The 23,785-nt window shown below is 48.2% G+C and overlaps 1 protein-coding gene across 6 annotated transcripts in view; it reads right to left on the minus strand.

Moving 5' to 3' along the window:
• TCF20 (transcription factor 20) overlaps positions 1-23,785 on the minus strand; it is a 111,284-nt gene that overhangs the window by 38,001 nt on the left and 49,498 nt on the right. For all 6 annotated transcript variants that reach the window (XR_006709193.1, XM_045465253.1, XM_045465249.1 and 3 more), the window contains exon 2: positions 11,279-16,972. Coding sequence is in view for 5 of the 6 variants with exons in the window: in XM_045465253.1 (XP_045321209.1) it covers positions 11,279-16,972 (5,694 nt within the window). In the remaining variant the exon portion in view is untranslated. The remainder of the gene's footprint in view (positions 1-11,278; positions 16,973-23,785) is intronic.

Consider the following 23,785-nt stretch of genomic DNA (forward strand, 5'->3'; position numbering starts at 1 on the left):
ATTTTTTAAATGTGCTTTTCAAGAACAACAACAGTGGATTAAAATGCCCAGGCCTGCTGGGAGGTGCAAAGTCTCGTGTCTGCAAACACAAACTGTTTTTGAGGGGCTGCTTTTTCAAAGCACTAATATGTTTTGATTTCTTCCAGAGGGAACTCTACCTAGAAACAAGCAAAGAGAACCAACTGGCCAACTATCCTATTGCTTAACGAACTATCATCCCACCAACTCAGCTTTTTTCAACAACAGCAGCAAATACAACTTACAAGCACACCAAAGGCCTACACCTGACATCCAGCTCAACCAAGATTTAAACTTCACAGAGACAGTTTTCCAAGCCTGGAGCCACCTGGCATCTCTGTGGAGCCAGTTACCATGAGTACTCCTGCGAGTGAAATGAACAAAGACGTTTTACTAGAAACTCTTCCAAAGGCTGTGCAGTGAAACACGTAAGAAATGAAATGCCTCCAAAACTGATGTCACTGCAGCTGGGTCCCTCTCCCATCCTGAAGTTTGTTCTTTCAGACGGAAACGCGCCGTTGTGTTGACCTTGGTCTCACGCATCTGCTTGTGTGGCAGTTCTTCAGTTCTATTCTCTTAAGGCACATTTGACAGCAGTCTGCTGGCAACATATTCAAATTAAGTGTCAGCTCGTAAGCACAGCGGCCAAAATCACCCCACCGTACCTGGCTTACTGGGACAGGGTCATCCAGGGCTGACTTTCCTCTTCAGCTTAATTCTACCCAATAAGCTTACTGATAGGGACATACCTCCACTAAAAGGACACGTGAGGACACTTTCCAGGCCAGACACCAGCTCACAGTACTTGCTTCCTTTAAAACTACCTCGACGCCAAAGCTTCTAGGAATAGTTTAGTGTCCACCAACGAAGCTGCCTGATCTCCAACGAAGTTAATTGTACCAACAGTCCTCGGTCACCGTCCTATTTATAGATGAGAAAACTTTATCTAGGTGCTCTCCTAAATGCCTCCTTTAGGTGGCCCTCCTGAAGAAAGGGTTTCCATGGGTCCCCATTTCCCAGGTAACTGAAGTTATTCAGACTGGGGAAATGATGCACACAAAAATGACAAACTGAGGAGAAACATTAAAATTAATAGGGGACGACTGCAATATCACTAATCCAAGAAATAAAATTTAAAGGAAAAAATTAAAAATTTAAAAATACCCAATGTTGTTTGCCTCATAGTAAAATGTGGGCTCTACTGTATCTGTGGATGATCATAGCTCAATACGATCCTTTTTGGTTAAACCGCAAGATAATGCCTAGCAAAACGCTTAAAATATTCACACTTTTTGACTTAGCAGCTTAACATCTGGAGGTTTTCCCTCACATAAAACTCCATGAATAGAAATGTTTACCGCCGCATAAGAAATAGTAAATAAACTGGAATCCTCAATGTCTAACAGTGCAGGAATACTTGGCTAAATTACATTTATACACGTATTAAAACAAAATACCCTAAGTTACTATGCAAGCTAAAATTACAAAATTAAGTGAAAAAAGCAACACAGCTTTGTATCTATAGTTAATGGCAGAGCCTCTCTGGGTCTGGATCCTGGACTCAGTTTTGTCCAGGAGCACAAGGAGGCCCACCTCGGAGGGCTGCTGTGAGGTTTAAATGTGATAATTCACTCACAGCGCTTGGAAAGCACTCCATCCATGTCAACAATTGTTACTACACTATTATTATATCTAGTAAAATAAGCACATGGACAAAATCTGGAAAAGAGGCAAATCTACTGGGCTGTCAGGATTTTGCCTTTCTTTTACCTACTGTTCCATTAATTTTACGATATGAATAACACTGTTACTATTTATGCTTATGTAGAGAACACGTAATTCTGTCATAGAAGGTAGTCTGCCCTTTTATGACTCAGGAGTTAAGACGGAGCTTCCAGCCTGTGGACGCACCCAGCGCCCCCCGTAGAGCTCGTGTGGCCAGTCTGCTAAACCTGTTCTTCTTTAGTCCTTTCTCGGCTTTCCTGTTGCTTCCTAAATTTAGTCCTTTCTTGGCTTTCCTGTTGCTTCCTGTGAGTGGAACTTCTCAGACCCTCCAAAAATAAGTGTCCGTGCATAGTGACAACCTGAACCTCAGAACCCATGTGACCTCAAAGTAAAGTGCATGCACTTTGTCTCATCTCAGTTCAGCACATACAGGCCTTCAGCTACACCCTGGAACTCTGAGAAAATGGGGTGTTAGTTACACTGTGCACAACAGAGTCTTTTCCAGGCCCCCAAAAGTAATGTTTCATATCAGCTCTTTCTCACTATAATGAAATGCAATTTGGTATTCCACTGTGTTGTCAATAATGTCAGTGTCTTGGAAAATCATTAGAAAGCCAAAAATAGCAAATTACCTCTTCTGTTCCCCCCTCCCACCCCCAATCATATTGTAGCAATAATTAAAATGATAGCTTAATTTCTTTGATGGCTTTTCAGAGAATTCTCTATGAAGGATTTTTTTTTTTTTTAATGACACAGATCTCATGATTTCCTATTTCTTCCCACTTTCTTGCAACGTGGATTAAGTTTACTGGTTTTACACATATCCAAAAAGCTAAATAAAAACCAGCCAGTCCTTAGGAGAAAGTACCGTCCTGGAGACCCGGAGCACGGTCGCCCCGAACACGCAGACTCGGCTGGGCTTTCACGCCTAGTGTTCCCTCCTGCCCACAACACGTTAGCTACCAAACGAGGGTCTCCCTTCTCTTCCTCATCCCCTCTTTGCTGCTACTGGGGTCTTACCTACCCCATCCGCTGACTCGCTCGCTTGGATGGGAAGCCTCAGCATCATTCCTCACTTTCCTTTACCTGCCACACCTAGTTGGTTTTGGATTCTATCGACTTTAAATTCCAAAGTGATGGTCGTTATCTATCCACTCCTTCCGATTCCCTTCTCTGCCACTTCTTGGGCCCGTGTCATCTCTATGTAGACTAATGCCACAGCCCTTCAACCAGAGACCTGCCTCTTCATCTCTCCCTGTGTCTCTCCTGAGTTGCCCTCATAAGACCAAACCCAATTGTGTGATGTTACACACTCAGAAACTGCTAGTGGTTTTGCACTGCCCTTAAGTTACAGGCTCAATCCTCAGACTGCAGTACAGCCCTCTGCAGTCTTCATATACTATACGTGTTACCTTTTGGGGGGTGGGGGGGCGGGTGGTGGAGTGTGATGGTTCTGAATCATTCTGTGAATTCTTCATTATTCTGGATCTCTGGGTGCTGACCCATCAAAAATGTTTATTTAAAAAATAATTTCAAGGGTGCCTGGGTGGCTCAGTCGGTTGAGCATCCGACTTCGGCTCAGGTCATGATCTCACAGTTTGTGAGTTTGAGCCCCGCGTCGGGCTCTGTGCTGACAGCTCAGGGCCTGGATCCTGCTTCGGATTCTGTCTCCCTCTCTCTCTCTGCCCCTCCCCCACTCGCACTCTCTGTCTCTCAAAAATAAATTGGAAACTGTTAAAAAATTAAAAAAAAAATAACTTTACTACTGGGTAGACTCTTTACTTTGGCCTTAGGTAATCACTATCGAAAAATCACCAACTCACAAAAAAGAACATTAATGCTCTTATTTAATGTACAAGGCAGATTTTATTCCCTTCTTTCCATCTCCTCTCCTTTGAATAATCTAATTCCTGAGAATGTCCGCGTGGGCTGCTGCCATATCAGAAGACACTAACCAATACTGCACCTGAAATGCCACACACCCTGCTCTCCCCAAACAAGAGTAAAAATGAAAAGAAAATGGTTGTTTCACATGCAGGGCAGCCTCCCTTCCTGGAAGAAGCACTGACAGCCCACGGACTGCAGCTCCCGGGGTGAGCTCCCAGGAACGCATCTTCACGAGAGCACGAGAACGCCACTCTAGGGCAGACACTGGCCCACAGCCTCGCCAAACATTACTCCGTGCACCTTCCAAAGAGTCACTCGTGCTCCTGACAACCGTCTTCACAGCAGGCACTATCAGTCTCCACGTTTTATAGATGAAGAAGGTGAAGCACACGAGCTAAGTAAGTGCCTTGAGCAAGTGACTAGCTAGGAAATGCCAAGTCCTGGATTCACACGAGGCAACAGGACTCCAGGGCTCTCATGGGACCGCCACCTCCCCGGCCGCTGAGCAGAAGGCAACGGCACAAAGGCGAGGAGGATCTCTGAGGGTACCATTAGGCTGACTGGATTTTCCCTTAGCAGACTTCTTTTCAATAGGAAGATGGGAAGACACCAGCCTGCAGCTGGAGGCCTTCAGGTCCTACAAAACTGGCCTTGGCCTGGGGCAAGGGGTGGAGGACAGTATGGAATGAAGGAAGCCCCACGTCCTGGAAAATCCAAGCTCTCGTGCGGGGAACCGTGTGGCACGATGCGTGAATCACATAACCCTTCCTGACAGAGGCCGGGAGCCCTCCTGCCAAGTGCCGATTCCCATACACCAGTGTGGGACCTGGGGCCAAGGCTCCCCGACACTGAGGAGGGAGTGAGGGACGCTTCCAGCGTTCAAACTTCAGAGCTGTACCGGTTTTCTAGAGGGACCCAGACAGCTGCTGACGTGAAACGAATGCCTACTTCTGCGTGCTATCTCATCACCTTAGCTCTTTTAATTTTTTTCTTTTTCCAACGTTTATTTATTTTTGGGACAGAGAGAGACAGAGCATGAACGGGGGAGGGGCAGAAAGAGAGGGAGACACAGAATCGGAAACAGGCTCCAGGCTCTGAGCCATCAGCCCAGAGCCCGACGCGGGGCTCGAACTCACGGACCGCGAGATCGTGACCTGGCTGAAGTCGGACGCTTAACCGACTGCGCCACCCAGGCGCCCTCACCTTAGCTCTTTTAACACATCAGCAGTAACCAGCTCGACGGCTCAGGGATGACTTATCTGGCCTAGTATGGAGTAACCTGTCGATATTCTTGTTTATGGTCCTTTACCTTTGGCATTTAGTCTATTCCTTATAGCTTTTATTTTATAATCAGGTGTAAAGTTTCTCTCATTATCCCTCCACCTCTAAAAGAAACAGATTTTAGGAAAATTCTTTCAATTTGTCACAATGTATTCTGTAACACAACATAAGCAACAAAATTCAAAACTGCAAATTTCATGATACTCCTTAGAATTTAGAAAAACCAAATCCTGAAAGAAAGTTAACCTTTCTCTGGAGGTTAGCGTCAAGGTCATCACAGGTCATGTTGAGAAAAACAGGTAATAAGATAATCACACAACTCTGTTATCTGCTGAAAGTCACAGGAATAGAGAGATGCATGAACCCCAGTGCCTGAATGGGTGATACAGACAGGCTGGGACAGAGGTGTGATTTGTGGCAACAATGATGAAGTGACAGCCAGAGAGAGGGGACCAGAGAGGAAGACAGTGTAAGGAAGCCAGGGCAGGGGGTAGGGAGGGGCCCAGGGGAGGGGGGGGCGGGGCATGCGTGTACAGTGAGTCAAGAGCAGAGACCAGGAACCTAGTGGAAAACCTTCAGCAGGACCTGGGCAGCCTCCTTGGGTGGGTGACAGTCCATTACTCACTCAGGGAACACAAACGGAAATTCAGGGAGCATAGGACAACGCCTTTATTTCACACATAACCAGAGAGGCAAACTGACCTGTTTTTGATCATTTAACATGCAGTTACGTTTTCATAATGTAATAGATATATTAATACTTTTACACTTGTGAAATTATGTTTTTTGTCACAATTTAAAAATTAAGGAGAATATTAGCCTGTTAGAGATGGTGGAAGGATCTATTTAAAGTTGTATTAAAAATAAACTTTAGGGGCGCCTGGCTGGCTCAGTCAGAAGAGCATTCAGCTCTTGATCTTGGGGTCATGAGTTCGAGCCACACGTTGGGTGTAGAGATTACTTAGGTAAAACTTAAAAAAGAAAAAACAAAACTTTAAATGGAACCTTTAATACATTGATTAAAAAAAAAATATTAACCCCAATCTAGTTAACACACACTGTGGGGTAAAAACTTTTTAAATTCCCATGGAGGTTGTTAAAAATCTGTTTGGAAGGGGAGTGGTCAGCCGGGGCGGGGCGGGGGGGGGGGGTGTGGAGGGGAAAGGAGGGAACAAGCAGGCCAGCTCTTCCCCAGAGCAGGGCACACCAGGGATCCCTGTCTGCTGCCACAACCCTGAACCCTGAAGGCCTTCACGTTCTAAAAGTATCAAACATGGTTTCTGTACACCGAGTTATGCGTATGTCTGTTTCGAGGCAATTGCCTCTGTCACAACATCGTGTCAGATCAGAGGTCACTGTGGGCTCACATATACAATCAGACCAAGGTAAATAAACAGAGGTAAGAGTCAGACAAAACCAGAGGACTGTGCAGAAATGAACGGATTAAGTCCCACACTCAGAAAAGGAAGGAGAGCAAAGGCCATCTGCTTGAACAGGAATGTTCTAGTTTTCAGCAATTTTCACAGTGTGACACTTCCAGGGAGGGAACTGCTGTCTCTCGAGGACTTCATATTATTTTGTTATAATATTATGCTTGTCAAAACACCTGATAAATGCATAGACCAAAATGGATCTCTAATGAAATATATATGGCCTTATCTCAACATGATAGGGTTGAGAGGATGCTTGTTAAGCGCACTGCAATTGAACGCATCTGCTAAAACCTAAGATAAAACTAGACTCAAAGTGGCCTTGACAAATTGAAACAGCATCTATCAAATTGAATAAGAGAAGGCGAGTTAGTGTAATTTTAATTTGTTCTCAAGTACATAAGGAAAAGGAGAATAAAAACCGGGCAAATAAAACAGAAAAAGAGCCTGTAGTCATAGTGGAACATCGGTCAGCTCAAAAAGCTAAAGAAGCATAATTTTTTAAACCATTTTTAAAATCAACACCTCCATCCGAGTGTGTTTCACTAAAGCCAAATCATTCTTTATTCTGAGGGTAATGGAATGGTGCTGTCTCCCTTCCTATCTCATTGGGTGGCTTGTGGGAATAAAACAGATATGCAAGTGTACAGAGAAATTAAATTCAATATACAAAGCTAGCATTCTACTCCAAAATGGATGTTAAATAAACAGAATGGAATTGAGGGAAGAAAAAGTTTAGTAATTTTTAAAGGGTGATGGCATTGAGAGTGCAACATAAGAAGATAAAGATTCAGCTGTAGTATGAGGTATATTTAAGATCTGTCATGAAACTACTATGTTCTATGTCAATTATACCTCAATTAAAAAAATAAGATTGGTCAGCTATTTGTCTGAACCCTGTTATTAATGGAGATGGTGGAATCTGCAGCCCTGATGGGGCCACCAGAGAACCCAAAAATCTAATTTAGAGCCTCTACTATATGGAAGAAGCATAGGGACAAAATTACTGCCTTTATGCCTTTTACCTTTAAATGGAGCATTCCAACTTTTTATCCCTTAGGACAGATGATTAATTTGAAGTACTTTTGAAACAGCTGAGGCTGAAATTAAGATTTTCTTTTTTAATGTTTATTTTTTTTTTATTTTTGAGAGAGAGAGAGCACAAGCAGGGGCGGGGCAGAGAGAGAGGGAGAGAATCCCAAGCAGGCTCCGGCTGTCAGCGCAAAGCCCGATGCAGGGCCTGAACACACGAACCTCGAGATCATGACCTGAGCCCAAGTCATATACTCAACTGACTGAGCCACTCGGGTGTCCCTGAAATTATTTCTAAAAAACAGAAACCACTTTCAATTTTCTCCATCTAAAGTGCTTCATGTTCTCCTAACCACCTAGTCCATGGCAGCGGTGGGATGGGGATGGGCCAGAGAGAATGATTTATCATATTCAGTCTATTTGTTCCAACTATATAACATGCCAGATTTTACTTTGGGATCAAAGCTGACAAGTAGTAAATAAGCTAAATTGTGACTTTCTGAAGGCACAGATTCCCAATTAGGAATTTTAAGAGGCAAGTTTGCTGGTCACCAACCTTTCTGGGGTGGAGGGACTTGTGATTTAGTGTGGTCACATTATTCTCGGGTGTCTTCTACTTTCTATAAACTAGATGTGGACTGAGACACAGGATTTAGGGATCTGCTGGGCAGGAGTCCACCTGCTGACAACCGGTTACCAATGACTGCCCCAGAATGTTCAACAGTTTAGACATAAAAGTTACTCTGAGAGGGGCACCTGGGTGGCTCAGTTGGTTAAATGTCCGACCTCGGCTCAGGTCATGATCTCATGGTTCATGAGTTCGAGATCATGAGATCTCATGGTTCATGAGCCGCGTGGGGCTGGCTGCTGTTAGCATAGAGCCCGCTTTGGATCTTCTGTCCCCCTCTCTCTCTGCCCCTACTCCACCGGTGCTATCTCAAAAATAAACATTTAAAAAAGTTACTCTGAGAGAGATTAATAATATTCTATGTTGTAATAAAGAAAACACTGGCAGGGGTGCCTGGGTGACTCAGTCAGTTAAGCTTCTGACTCTTGGTTTTGGCTCAGGTCATGATCTCATGGTTCTTGAGATCAAGACCTGCATTGGGCTCTGCACTGACAGTGCAGAGCCTGCTTGGAATTCTCTCTCTCCCTCTCTCTCTGCCCCTCCCCTGCTTGCCAGTGCAAGTGCACATGTGCTCTCTCTCAAAATAAACAAACATAGAAAGAAAGAAAGAAAGAAAGAAAGAAAGAAAGAAAGAAAGAAAGAAAGAAAGAAAAAGAAAAAAGGAAGGAAGGAAGGAAGGAAGAAAGAAAAATTAAGAAAGAAAGAAAGAAAGAAAGAAAGGAAGGAAGGAAGGAAGGAAGGAAGGAAGGAAGAAAACACTGACAGGTGGGCAGGGACACACACCTAAAATAACAAACACCACAAAACAAACCACCAAATATGGCAGGCAGGCCACCAGCAAGATGAGTACTGAGGCCACCAGCTGATAGAGTACTGAATACTCAGGATTGACTATTTACAGAATTTTGTACTTAAGGGTCTTAAATGTTAGGTCCCTTTAGGACTTGTGCATTGTAAAATGTCACATGTGTACGAAGTAAATGTGTTTCAAGCCTGGGGATTGGGAGCAACTCTGGTGATGGAGAGGAAAGGAGGGAGAAAAAACTCACGTGGGGGGAAAAGGTCTGAGAGGGAAAGGCAAGCCCCTCGTGTGACTGAGTCAGAATGTTCTAATTTAAATTATGTTATCAACTTCACAGGGCACCTGAGTGGCTCAGCTAGTTAAGCGTCTGACTTTGGCTCAGGTCATGATCTCACAGCTTGTGAGTTCAAGCCCTGTGTCGGGCTCTGTGCTAACAGCTCAGAGCCTGGAGTCTACTTCAAATTCTTTGTCTCCCTCTCTCTCTGCCCCTAACCCACTCATATTCTGTCTCAGTCTCTCTCAAAAATAAACATTAAAACATTTTTTTAATTAAAAAATATATAAACTTCCCATTAATTACATTCTTTACTACAGTTTACAGTTTTGATTTCCTTTTTATCAGAGACTGATAAATTCTGGAGACAATACAATGATAAAATATACTGCTTTGGGGAGAAACGTAGGGGGGGAGGAAAAGAATGTCCAAGAATACTATGATCCTGGCTGACACAATCCTTCTTCACGATGATTAAAAGTCATCAGTATATTTGTCCAGCATGGTAAAATTTAAATATATATGAATACAAAAACTCTTACGTGATTCAATATCGTAGACCCAACATACATTTCCCACACCTGTTCCCCTCCCAGAAAGATAAAGGGAATAGCTTCTATGACATGGACATGAAGGACAAGGACATGAAGAATGGGAGAGGACACAAACACACGAGAGATGTCCCAATTTCCAGACACTGGAAATCGAACAAAGCGGGTGCGAGCCAACGGTCTGAGAGGCACAGAGAGGAACGAGTGCAGCGGGGGAGCCACTAGAATGCCAGCCACTGTGGCACAGAGCCTGGAAAGGCACAGGCGTCTCAGAAAGTGGGGCCAGCAACCAGGTCGTTGGCTCAAAATTTTAAGAGGAGTTAGGTCTCTAACCCAACCCAATTCAAGCAGTCAATGGTCCACCTCCCAGAAGGATATTTGGAAAAGAGAAGTTTCTTGAGAGTATCAGAAATAAAGATAAATAAATCTTTATTTAGAGCTGAAGAGAGTGTGGAGAAATTAGAACAAAAAGGCAGAGAGAGAGAGGGAGGGAGGGAGAGAGAGAGAGAGAGAGAGAGAGAGGGAACCCAGTAGAGAAAAGGCAAAGCCAGAGGATTAACTCAGGAGGTACAATACCTAACTGACAGGATTCTGGAAAGAACAGAGAAAAGAGAAGGAAGGAAAGTATCCAAGAAACAACACACAACAAACTTCCTCAACTGGAAAGCAGGAGTTTACAGTCAGCAAGGGCTGACACAGTGAGTGAAGAGACCCACCCCAAGGGCAACTGAGAGGATCCTCAAACCTTCCAGAGGAGGAAGACAGCACACACACTGAAGACTGAATCATAACAGCTCCTGTCCCTCAACTGCAGCACTAGAAGCTAGAGGACAAGTCAGGAGTCAGGACTTGAAGGCAGTGAGAGAAAATTATTCCAAATCTAGAATTCTATACCCAGCCAAACCTCAATTAAGCAAGAGGATGGGATAAAGACATGTTTTCGCATAAGACAAGATCTCAGAGTATTTACCTCCCACCACCCTTCTCAGCAAACTCCTAAGGGATGATGATGTCCCGTGCGAGCTGAGGGCGCAGGCTAAGAAAGGCGAAGACATGGGGTTGAGGAAACAGCGTTCACTGGAGGAAAGAAGTGAGTGATAATGACGACGAATGCCCCAGGACAACAGTTACCAAACAGTCCTAAACAGTAAATACCCTGACTGTCAGGTTTGGGTCAGGGAGATGTGGTCCAAGGAAAGCCATAAAAACATGAATTAATAATTCTAGAGAAATGGAAGAGTTTTAGAAGAAAGGAAATATAACCGTGGTATACTTCATAAGCGTTACAGAGTCAGATGTTGAAAAACGGGGGAAAAGGATCCGTGAATAACACAGATAGCGGTAAAAGCTTATTGTTTAGAAACAGGAAACTGGCAGAGGAGTGGGCGGTCGGGTTCGAGGAGGGGTGTGTTCTGGTAAGCGGTGCCACACCGACGTGACTTTGTAACCCAGGGACCCTTCTTACCGATAAAACAGACGTTAAACAAATCTTCCAAATGACTTCATTTTCTGTCCATCGTTTGAGCCTAGGGGCTTTAACCTGGAGGAATTACCATGCGATACAGAACAACAGGGCTGGAACAGAGGAAGGCGGAAGGAACCGCGCAGAAGGGACAGAAAGAGCAAGCTGGGAAGGGGCTTTGCACTCACCATCTCTCTGGCTATTTCCAGCGCCTCCTGCAGGCCATAGAGCCTGCCGCACACCAGGTAGATTCCGTTGGCCCAGAGAATACAACCCTCATGGACCCAAAATTCATTGCTGTCAAGAGGTAGTTCAGGGATTTGTAACTCCAGCTCGGGGCCACCTTCGGAAGTGGTGGGCACGGAGGGCTTTGAGTCCAAAACGGTCTTTTCGCCGCCACCCTCGGTGGTTGCTTTCTTACAAGGGAGACCCCTGGACAGGGACCGAGGGCCCCCGCCACAGTCTTCCGAGCGGTGTCGCCGCTTAAACCTGGGGTGGGCGGCCAGGCTCCTCTGCTCCTTCTGCTGCTGCTCTTCCTCCTCCTCAGTGTCCGTCTTGGAGCCGTTGGACGCGCTTTTGTGCCGTACCTTAACCTTGCTCTGCATTTCCGTGGCCCTCTTGGGCGGTGGATTCTTCGGGAGAGTGGCTGCATAATCTTGGGGATAAAAGGGTCCAAAGAGGTCGCCCATGTTCCGGTAACTGGCCCACTTGCCACACAGACAGCAAACCAGGTGCCCCATAACAGAAGACTCTGTCACGACGGGGCCCTGCAGCATGAAGGACGAAGCCGGGAGCACCTTGCTTTCAGTGCTGCTGGGCGGCGGGGTCAGAGACCTCTGACCCTTCCGACCCCTCACCAATTTGGTCTGTTCTTCTTCTTCAGCATTGATGATTGTACACACGGCTCCAAGTTCACACTTATTTACTACATGGATGTAAGGGAAAAAAGACTTGTTCTTGGCGTCGGTTTTATCCAGTGGCTGGGTGGCATACTTTAGTTTGATCTCAGGTTCTTGGGGTTCCACGATGGGAACCGCCTGTTTGGTTTTCCGCTTCCTTGGCTGGGCCCCAGGCTTCCTTCTCTCCCGCCTTTGCCTCTGCTTTTTTGGCTTTGGCTCTCCATCTGCAGAAGCTTCTGGTATCTGAGGGGGCTGAGGGGGTGGAGGTGGTGGCTGCTGTTTCTTCTGCTTGTTCACACTACCGATGGGTCTCCCCTTCTTCTTTCCTGACGGGAAGTACCCCTTCGGGGGGAAACCCTCTTGTTTGGGGGAAATCGTCACTGTATCGCTCTCCTTGTCTTCAGCCTTGGGGTTTGCCTCAGGGGCCGACACGCCCGCTGGAGGTACATTCTTTGCGTCAGAAAAGATTAAAGGCGCAGTCCCACCAAGGGAACCGTCTGGTCTCCCCTGGTTACTCCCAGGCTTCTGTGAGGTGGTGGACGTCATGGTGCCAGGGGGTTCCTTTCCAGCGGTGATCGTGTCTGGGTGCGTTTCGGTCTTCACTTTGTCGTCCCCACTGCCACGCCACTCCTCGGAAGACCTCGCCAGGGGCTTTTCTACGTTCAAGTCCTGGCTTGTGGGACAGACTAGGTCAGATACCAGCTCACCTTTTCTCTTCTCCATCTCGGCGTCCGGAACAGCCACACTCCCACCTTCGGGAGGGCCACTCTTCAAAGACAGTATGTCATCGAGAGTAACCGTGTCTCCCCCGGCCTCCGCGCTGTTCGAGGATGCACTCCTCCTAATATTCGGGGACGTGATCTTCTGAACTATAGCCTCCAGTTTCAACCCCCGTCCTTTCCGAGGGGGCAGTATTTTGGTCTTAGCAGGGCTCGTGAGGGTGACGGCAGGGCAGTTCCTACTATCTGGACTCGGAAGGTCCTTGGAGGATTCTCTCTTAGGGACAGACTTGACATCCTGACTGTGAGAAAGATGCGCATAGGAATTGAATGCTCGATCGGCGCCTTCTTTTGGTGGGTGAAGGAGGCGCCCTTTATCTTCGGTGTTACTGTTTTTCACATCTTGTGACTGCCTCTTGCTGGGGATGGGAGAGATAAAGGAACGCACCCGCCTCCGCATGATTAAGGGGTTTTGAGAAGAATGATCCTCTTGGCCTGGAAGCCTGAGCATAACATTGCCAGGTTTGGATGACTGTGCGGTCTCGGCGAGCCCGTGCCCATCGGCCTCATGGGGGGGTCCGTACCTTTTCTGATTGGACATTCCCGGAGGGCCGCTGCTTTTGGCTGGAGAAGTCTGTCGGGAAAGATCCCAACAAGATTCTTGTTGTAGCTTCTGGGAGCCATGCTTCAATTCAATGCCTTTGTTAGACAGACCGTCACTAGACATGAGGCAGCGCCCGCCTTCCTGAGCGCTGGGGTCGTGGTAAGTCCCCATTGGTGGGCCATACATCATACCGTCTTTGTCGTTTTTCAGGGGGCTCCGCACCCTGTCGAGAAACTGCTGCTGCCTCGGGCTCTTCCGTGGTCCCTCCTGCCTGTGCTGTGCCGCAGAGATTACTCCCTGAGCAGAGCTGCTGCTCCAGTCTTTGTATTCCTCTTGTTGCTGTTGGTACATCTGTCTCTTATAATGGAGCTGAGAATTCAAGCCTGCGTTGGGGTCCCCATAAGCATGAGCCCGCGTATTTGTGTGGTAAGCGGAGGCCAGGCTTTCTGAGTTGGGAGAGAAGGGAGCGTGTAAAGAAGTCCGGTTGGCCCTCTCCGAGAAGGTCATGTGTGGGTTCATGTGATGAGGGTCTCCCCCTGGGCCTCTGCTCCTCCCAGGAGACATCTTCAGTTTTTCTGAGAAGTCATGATATTGCGAAGGGGACCGACCCCTCATGCCCTCCCGACCACCGACTCTGCCAGGGACCCGCCGCATTGGCGCGGGTCTGCTGTCCTGTGGGCCATAGTCTGAGATGGAATCGTGGGCTGCTCCAGGGCTGGCATTGCCGCGGTAAGACTCGTGCTTGATGCTAGCAGGATGGCAGTGGTCTCCGGATTTCTTGTTGTTGAAACTAGCTTGAGATTTGGGTGGTTCAAAGTCTTCTTCTTTTATCTGCCCGCTCTGGGATTTCAGCTTTGTTTCCATGGATACCAACCCACCCGGAAGAATGACCGACTGACTTAAACTTGGATTGAGCCGTTCACTCCTTGCAAGTCTGGCGTCAGCACCCATGTGTCCCAGTGAGTGAGCCCCCGGGTCCCTGACAATCTGTCTTAGTGGAGAAATATCACAGATCACTGATCTTCTTTCAGAGAGGGAACCCCCGGGCTCATGAGCCGATGACTGGGGCTCTATTTCAAACTTTCTGGGAATCGGATAGTCAGCCAAATTGATCTGTTTCATCTCAGGAGCCGTGCCGCTTGACTTCCTCTCCCAGGGGCCCCAGTGCGGGTTTTCTAGTAGGGACCCAATGCTTTTGTTCAAAAGGCCCCTGCTAGCCAATTCATTGGTTTGACTGACCAAGACGTTAGGCCTCGTGGCTCCTTCCAGGCCACCAGCCATGCCCTGATGCTCCTGAGTGCTCCTAGAATATCTCCTGTCAGGGTGGTGGTGGTAGCCCTGAAGCACTTCCTGCAGGAGGCTAGGGAACTTCTCATTTCTACCCTTTCGCTCCCCGTGGCCGGTGAAATCACCCTTATCTTGTCCCGTAGGATACTGAGGAAAGCTACTGACGTTTCTTGGCACGGCCGACCCGAAACTATCTTTGTAACTGTAGCGCAGGCTTCCAGGAGATTTGCTGGGCTCACTTCTGCCTATAAAACCAGGGCCCACCGTGGAGTGCCCGCTCTGGCCATTTCCCTCTCCATTGTGGTTCGAGTTATTATCTCCATTCTTGTTTCCTTTGCTCCCGCCCCCTGGGGGCTCTGGCTGTGGAACTGATGGGTGACTGGTCTCCTTTGCCCCACCAGTGCTGGGTGGCCTCTGAGTGACTACAGGATCATCCTCTTGGGAGCTTTTATCTTGCCCACCAGCCTTTTCTACCCGACTTGTCATAGCTTCCCGGGAGACAATCACCCCAACCGTCTTCTCATTGACTTTTGGGTTGCCCTCGGATGACAACGGTGTGTCCTTAGCGCCTGGCGAGGCAGCCTCTTCTCCGGCTGCAGGACTGGCATTGAGTCTGGGGGCTTCGTTCTGAGTGCCTTGCGCCGGGGAGGAGCCAGCTTTCTCGGAGGCTCCGCCCTTGTAGGTGGTGTCGGAGCTGGTGCTCTGGCCGCTTAACTGCCTCACACGCTCGCCTTGATCCTCAGAGCTGCTGGAGCAGCCTCCGTCCAGCGACTCTGCCATGGGGGACTTCAGTTGTTCTTCAGGCTGTGAGGAGCCTTCGGAGTTTGTGCAGCTGTCTGCTTTCTTAGAAGACGAGGAGGGCCTCTTGGAGGTCTTCTTCTGAGGTGTCAGGGCATCAGAAAGTAGCATGTGCTGAACGGTATTAGGAAGATTGGCCACTTGAGTACTCAGGGCGCTCAAACTACTCAGCCCAGGATCTGTCAGTCGCTTTTCTGGCACTCCTTCTAGTCCAAACCCTTTGAAGCCTGCAGCATGAGAATTAGGGCTGGGCATCATTGAGGGGGTCGGGCTGAGCTGGGGCATTAACTGTAAAATTCTGTTTCTGGAACCCATGGGCACACTGCCTTGCCCGCACTGGAGGCTCTCCCCACTCTGCATCAGAGGAGACGGGGTGGAGCTACAGCTCGGAGACTGAACCACCGAGGCCGCGGGGGAGGGGTTCGAGATGGGGCTGAAGTTCTGGTGGAACTGCATGGGGGACCTCACAGGAACCTCGGGCTGGCTGTACTGGCCCACCTGGCCCTGCAGGGGCAGCTTGGTGGCAGCGTTGGTGTACTGCATCACATGCTGAGGGGGGTGCTGCTGCGCCTGCTGCGCCTGCTGCTGCGGCTGCTGCTGCGGCTGCTGCGTCCCTGGTGGAATCTTTGCCTGTTCAAAATTCTTCATAGATTGAGGCTGATAGCTGTAATTTGATTGTGTCCCATAGGCCTGTGCATTAGAACCCACGCCGTGTCCTTCATACTGGGATCCAGCGTTCACGCTGTAACCGCCGTCGTAGCTCTGTCCCGACTGGCTGAAACGCTGTGGCGAAGGGAAGGAGGAGGAGGAGGAGGCGGCAGAAGACTGGTAGTGTTGGCCGAACTGACCCACTCGGAGCTGGTACCCGGCAGCAGAGGACGGCAGAGCTGAGGGCCGCTGCATCGGCTGCAGGTGGGACGAACCAGACGCTGGCTGGCCAGTGGCTTGCGGCAGAGGCTGATGGGACTGGTAAAGCTGTTGTCTCAACTGCTGTACCTGCTGCTGCTGCTGCTGCTGCTGCTGCTGGCTGGAGGCCTGCTGCTGGTACTGAGCGCTCCCTGGGGAGAAGGGCCCCGTGTAATCCTGCTGATAATGAGACACACCACCAAGGGCAGAGTGCTGTGCTTGAAACTGGCCCACGTGACCCTCGCTCCCATACTGATTGCCAAAGCTGCTCCCCTGGGGGGGTCCGTAGCTCTGCACAGGCCCCGAAGGCCTTCGCTGAGGCGGCTGTGGGGTTCCCGTCGTCACGGGGTCTTTGCTGCCCGCCATGTAGTAAAAGTCTCCAGCCTCCTTCCTGAAACCCTGGTAGCCCTGGTGGCCAGAGGTTTCGCTAGCCATCGCTGCCGCAGCCGCCGTTCCTCGTCGCCCACCGCCGCCGCCGCCGCTGCCACCACTGCCGCCACCTGCACCCCCAAAATTCTGGAACATCTGGGCCTGACGAGGGCTGAACTCTTCTATCCGGGATGAGCCGTGTACCTCCTGCGGGTAGCTCTGTTGGTCTCCGTGGTAACTGCTTTGCTCCCGGAAGGACTGCATACTGTTCAGCAGCACGGCAGCGGGCCAACAGCCCTCCTGGAAATGGAAGAGGAGACAGGAAAATATCAGACACGCATCTCCTCCGTACAAAGAAAATCAAGTCTAGATGATGGAGGGGATACAACCATTCAGACGCCCAGATGAAGGGGACTGGGCTGAATCTCATCTCCTTTGATTTCTTATCCTATCGCTTTCTGAAACTGCAAATAAGTGGGGAAATGGCCTCAGGAGTGAGGCAGAAGCCTGTGGCAGCATGAAAAGAAACATTCTGGGTAAATACAAATTTAATACAGAAAAAAACCTCATAATTAAATAAATGAGCCCCCAACATTCTATCGGGCTAAAATATGGGGCTGTGCTATTACTATTAATAAAAAAAAAAAAACAAAACAAAAAAAAAACAGCAATTTTTAAGTAAGTCTTCCAGTTACAGTGGGGGAGTATGAGGAAAAAAAACACTTTCATTTATTTGCTTTCGTTATTATTTGTCTGATCGCTGAACTGAGTCTCAAATAATGATGAGGCAGTCACTCCACTGGTTGTCCCACCCTCCCCAACTTTGAGCAACAGAACTCAGTCTCACGTCCAAATGCATGCTATTGCAGGTTTCCTGTAATTACTGACTGGTGACCCCAGGACACTCAACTCTGATCAGTGTATGGATCCCCTGATTGCTGCAGTCATTCCTCACAAACTTAGGGCTTAACCTCTTTCTTGACAAGCAATTGTGTGCAAGGCACTCCTCCTTTCAGCCATCTGTCCTTAACTCCCAGGGACAAAGGACTAGGCAGCATAAGCCAAAGCAGCAGTGACTTTTCTTCCAGATTCTTTTTGTAGGTCTGCAAGAAGTTCCAGCACCTCTAACACCCACACAGATTTTTATTTGCCAATCTAGTATTCACAGAGTTATAACTGGCCATTACTGTGAAGTAGGAAATTGAAACAGTCACTTTGGAAGACAGTACAAAATATAGAGGAAAATAAAAATTCATCAGCTAGGACCTAGACTCTTCTCAAAGTCATCCGATTGGGTCAACAGCTTGCATTACCTTTGCTGATGTAATTAGCATGTAATGTACTACTCTTCTTAGTCAATCAAGAGACGATCTTATTTTTTTGCCTTTTGCCTGGGCCTGTCTACTTCTCAGGGTTAGCTGAGTAAAACAAGGTCAAAGAGCTCCAAAACTCTTTAAAATCAGTTACTTAAAGAAGTTGTGAGGGGCACCTGGGTGGCTCAGTCAGTTAAGCGTCCGACTGGCTCAGGTCATTTGTGGGTCTGAGCCCCGCGTCGGGCTCTGTGCTGACAGCTCGGAGCCTGGAGGCTGCTTCAGATTCAGTGTCTCCCTCTCTACCCCTTCCCTGATCTTGTTCTGTCTGTCTCTCTCTCTCAGAAATAAACATTTTTTTTTAATTAAAAAAAGTTGTGAAACACATCTAAGTTAGGGTAAGTGAGGGCAAAGTTTTCTTACAATGGCTTATTAAGCTAGTTTCTTCTTCTTAGTTCCTGCTCAGGGAGCTGACAATAATGCTGCTAGCAGGTAAGTCAGCAATCCTTTTCAAAGTTAAGCTGGAGTTCGCATCTCCAAGCCCTACGGGGGGGTGGGGGGGGGGGGCTCGACTCGCCATCTCATTCAAGTGAAGCTGCTCTGGGGGGGGGGGTCCCTGTCTCCACCCCATTAACTCTCTGACCTCCTCCCCTGCCACTCTCTGCTCTGGTCCTGTGGTATCCTGCTTTGGGGACCATCAAAGGCATTTCTACAGAGGAATTTTGCTCTGCCTGCGATGCGCTCCCCCTGTAGACGCATGGCTTGCCCCTCTTAACTTCCTTCCAGTCTCGGGCAAAGGCCAACTGACCGGTAAGGCCTTCCCTGGCCATCCTATTAAGGACAGCTAACTCCACAGCCGAGGCTGGGCTTTCCCAATCTCCCTCCCCAGCACTTATTTCCCAGCAGACACAGATAAGCTACTTGGGTACTAGTCATCTCCCCCCACCACTAGAATGTAAACTTCCTAAAGGGCAGACTTGTCCCTTGCTGTAATCTTCATGTCATTAAAGAGCACACGGCAGGCGTTCCGTGAACCAGTAAACGGTAGAAGAACCAGGCTTTAGAGAACTAGGCTAGAACGTACCTACTCAGAGGTGGTAGCGTGGCAGGGAGATGAGAGAGTGGCAGGATGAGAAAATAGAACGTGATCAATCTAAAAGCAGAGCTGGAGGGTGCCGAACACCCTGCAATCCTGCAAAACCCTCCAGGCCCAGTCCCAAGGGGGGAACACCCAACTTGAGTCCACAAGAGAGCCGTGAGGAGGCTTTGGAGAGTAAACGTGGGTCAGAGCTGAAGATGGTCAGTAACTCCAAACTCAGAAAGCTGGCCCACTTCTTCCCGAAATATCTTAAGTCTAAAATAGCTAGACGAGTGTCTACTACTTTGATATTAAGCTTGATTATATAATCACATGACCCAAAGTCATCTTTAAACATTCAAGTACAAATAATCTCAGAATCTAAAGGAAACCGCTTCTCATCATCTTCAAACTCCTGCAACAGACTGCTCTTTTCTGTGTTCCTGTGAATCTGCTGCTGGGCAACAGACAATAGCTTACTGTAGTGTTCGCTACAGTACCAGCCCCTCACATGCACCGTCACTAACCCTCACAGCACGGACACCCTCATTTTACAGATGAGGACACCAAAGCACAGAGCTCACAAGGCTCCTGAGCAGCAGGCCCCCTCGGGCCACGTTCCTAATATTACACTACCCCGAGGATCCGTGATGCAGCCAGTGACAGGTGCCATCTGTCCTGTCAGAGATCACACATTCCAGTGTGTCCCTTCTCTGCCTCCCTCTCACAAGGACTTCCCCCATTATTTCCAGCACCACTGAAAACATTCTGTCCACACAGGTATTTCTCCTGTTTGTGATTGTGCCTCTACCCTGGCTCTCAATGCCAGTGGCCTTCTCCAAACGATCGAAGGTGGCCGAGATGGGTTCCACTGAACAAAAAGACTAAATCTGGTAGGTTAATGAAAAGTTCTCTCAAGAGATACTCTCTCCACAAATAAATATTTTACATGCGGTTTAATCAATCCTTCTGTAAATAAAATCAGGCTTCTGAAAATCTACATGTAAATCTAAATGTCACTTGCTCCAAAGTTTTCCTTAGCAGGAGCTCCTAAGAGCTGAAGACCAGCTTAACGCTGGCCAATCCCGCCCACCGCAGGCCGGTGGGTCCCTGAGAAAACCCTATCTCCAGAGGGAAAGAGATTTGGGTACAATTCCTCAGAGGTCTTTCTCAGCCCTTCCCTGGAGCTTCCCTGTCCTGTGGGATGCCCTCCTCCTCCCTATCGTTGTAGTTCTGGTTTATGAACCAGACGAAAAAAAAAAAAAAATTCCCAGCCAAATACCTCCTGCAGCGTACCAGTCAAGCTAAACATTCTTAATATATATGAAGTATCCAGTCCATAAGAAAGTGAACGCAAGTTCCTCTGTTTTGGGAGTTCCAAGTAAAACAAGAAGAAAACCAAATATACCAGCAACTAAAAACATCAGCCAGAGGGACTCCTGGGTGGCTCAGTCAGTTAAACGGCTGACTCTTGATTGCGGCTCAGGTCATGATCCCACGGTTTGTGAGTTCAAGCCCCACGTTGGGCTCTGAACTGACAGTGTAGAGCCTGCTTGGGATTCTGTCTCTCTCCCTCTCTCTCTGCTCCTCCCCCGCTTGTTCTTTCTCTCTCTCAAAATAAATAAACTTAAAAAAAAAATGTCAGCCAGAATATTTGTAACTTTAGTATCAGCCTTATAAAATAAGCTGCTAATAGAGATCTTTCAGATGGTATCTGAAAGACACCATCCTATCATTTTAAAAATGCAAATACAGTTTTGAACATCATGATTAATACTGACAAATGCCTGAATTTCCTTGTTTGAGTGAATACAGATGTGGTTAGAGAAAAACTGACACTCCAAAGGAAGCCAGTCACCCATGAGGAATTTGTAGACGCGCTCTGAAAAGAGGTTTGCCAATGCACCTCCCTCCCCAACTCTCCCTTTCCCTGACTTCCCCTTTTCTGGTTTTCTCCTATTTTCTAGCTTTCTGAATGGGTTCAGCAGGCCGTGGAGTGGCACTAGTGAGGTCCCAAACTCAGTGCCCTCACGTTCACAGCCCAGAGCCTGCATGCCGACCTCCACCGCAAGCACCGCTTCTGCCTGTGGCCGGCCCTCCAGCCTGTCGCAGGGCCACGAATTGCCACCTCACAGAAAAGAGCCGTGGCTTGTTTTGTCCTCCTTTCCTTGCACGTGCATCACCCCACTCCCCAATCCAGTCTTCCCCACAAAAGCCTCCAAACTGCCTTCAACACCATCTCCTCGGAGGTCTCTCCAGGCACCTGCTTCCTTTTTCAGTTCTGGCTTAACCACTGTGTTTCTGCCCCTTCTCCTCCCTTGCCTTGAAAAACTGCCTCAGTTCTCAGGACAAAATCACCACCTATGCTTCTAGTTATGGCCCCTGCCTGGCGGACCATTCTGTTTGCCCTGCAGCCTCCCTCCTCACCCATCTCCCCCCTACTCCAGGCCCGGAGAGGAGGCAGAGTAGGGACCCTAAGAGGTTCCGGTGCCCCCTGTGGCTTCTGGCCCAGTCTGGCTGGGACGAGGCAGGAAGAGAGTGAGGAGGGGGGATTTGTTCTCTGGGTTCTCACCCTGCAGTCACTGAGGCTGGCTGAGACGGTGCGCCAATGGCCACGCTCCATTTGGGCAACCTGAGCAGCCACTTTCTCCAGGCCTCAGGAACTGCTTCCTCTTCTTGCCTTTCAGGCCTGGGAGAGTAACAACTCCTGCTATTGCCGGCCCAGAGACTCCACTTTCTCCACTGGTGTCCCCAACCCTGCTCACTCACTGTGAACAGTCCCAATCCTGCACTGTGGTCAATTCCGTGTCATGATGACTCTCCCTAAGCCCTCCTCTGTAGATCAGAAGCTGGGAGCTACTTTCCATAACCCCCTTTCCAGCATGGTCGCAAAGAGAAGCACAAGACAGATTTGGAAGACAGAAGAGAAAGCAGAGACCGCTACCCCAGAGGAAGTGGTGACAACAGACACAGGTGCATAGTGGCTTCCCTGTGAGCTCATGAGAACCACTCACTGAGGTACCTCGGCCCTAGATGGGCAGGAGCAGCATCTCTGACCTTCTCAACCCCAGCTGTTCTGCCGGCAGTAGGATAAACCTTAATTCTTCTGTCAAAACTCTTCAGGAGCACCTGGGTGGCTCAGGCAGTTTCAGGTCACAGTCTCATGGTTTGTGAGTTCGAGCCCCACGTGGGGGTCTGTGCCAACCCAGCTCAGAGTCTGGAGCCTGCTTCGGATCTGTGTCTCCCTCTCTCTCTCTGCCCCTCCCCCATTCACACTCTGTCTCTGTCCCTCAAAAATAAATAAAAATTAAACACACACACACACACACACACACACACACACTCTTCATACCTGGAACAGAAAAGCTTCCCCTCTCCTGAATGATACAATTAAATGCTCCTCAAATTACCCAGTTTGAGTATGCCATCTGTTTCCTGCAGGACCCTGACTAATATAGTTCTTCTCTTATTCCTAGGATTTCAGAGTAGATTATTATCACTTGGGGAGTGAGAGACTTCTATTTCATGCAATATGGCATACCAGAGGAACTAAGAAATCTCCTCTCAACAAAACACCTAGAAATGTCAGAGAAAATGCACAGCCAAGCTACAAATAAGATATGTCCAGGGTTCAAAATTGGACGGAATACCAAAAACAGAGTGGCAAGCAGGTGCTGGGCTCTGACTGCCAGGGATGGGGTAGGAAGGCGTTTGCAGCATTTATCAACCGCACCGCCACAGTTCTGATGACCATGTGGGGGTAGAAGACAAGGCCTCCAGTGGCGGGGGGGTGGGGAAGAATAGTCACTTCTGCATGTAAAGACTCTGGGCAGCGTCACTTGTGGCTAAAATAATTTCTCTGAAGATGACAAAATAGATTTATTCTTAGGCCGTCACCAACTCATATTTTCAATGACAAAAACGTTCTTTCCTCATTGGACCCAACTTCCCATCCTCCGGGAAAACCACAATCAGCTCTCAGCTACCCTAAGCAAGAAGCTTTAGAATAACCCCAAACTCAACTCTTCCTTTAACCCTTTGTATTTAAGATGTCACCTAATCCTGCCACTTCTCCACTTCCTGTGTTTGTCCTTTACCTCTCCAGCCTTGTCACTGGCACTTTCACCTTTCTTGACGGACAAGAACACCTCCAGAAAGAAGTTCTCTTTCCCAGCACCCATCACCCGGAACAGCTTTGCCTCACCAACGTCTTGACGGTGTTCTCCTCCCCACATGCCCTGAAGCCCTCTGATGTCTTCCCAACTGCCTTTCTGCTCCTCTCCACCCAAACAAACCTGCTCAGTCCCGTCTAGGCCACCACGTGCTCTTCCTTTTCTGAAGCATCCCTAGGTCCAAAAATTCCTTCCTCCTTTGTCAGTCACATGGCTCTCAGAACCTAAAGAACTCCTGAAACGTGATCCTCTCTACAATTCTTCCTTAAAACAGAGAATTTGCTGGCTTTTCTCTGCTTTGTAACAACAAACATAGTGGAGTACGCTTGCCCTTAACCACTATCCAAGGCACGTGCTATTGATGTAATAACTACCATTTATTCTATGTGTCATACACTGTATGCTTTACATACATTTCAATTTACTGATGAGGAAACAAAAACAAATTATGTAATTTGCCAAAAGTCACCCTTCTAGGATAAGTTGGAGCTGATATTCTATAACTCAGTTCCAAAGTCCATGATCTTTCTGTCATTACATCACAAATTCTGTA

Source organism: Leopardus geoffroyi, chromosome B4 (genome assembly GCF_018350155.1).
Source record: "Leopardus geoffroyi isolate Oge1 chromosome B4, O.geoffroyi_Oge1_pat1.0, whole genome shotgun sequence".
NCBI classification, from domain to species: Eukaryota; Metazoa; Chordata; class Mammalia; order Carnivora; family Felidae; genus Leopardus; species Leopardus geoffroyi.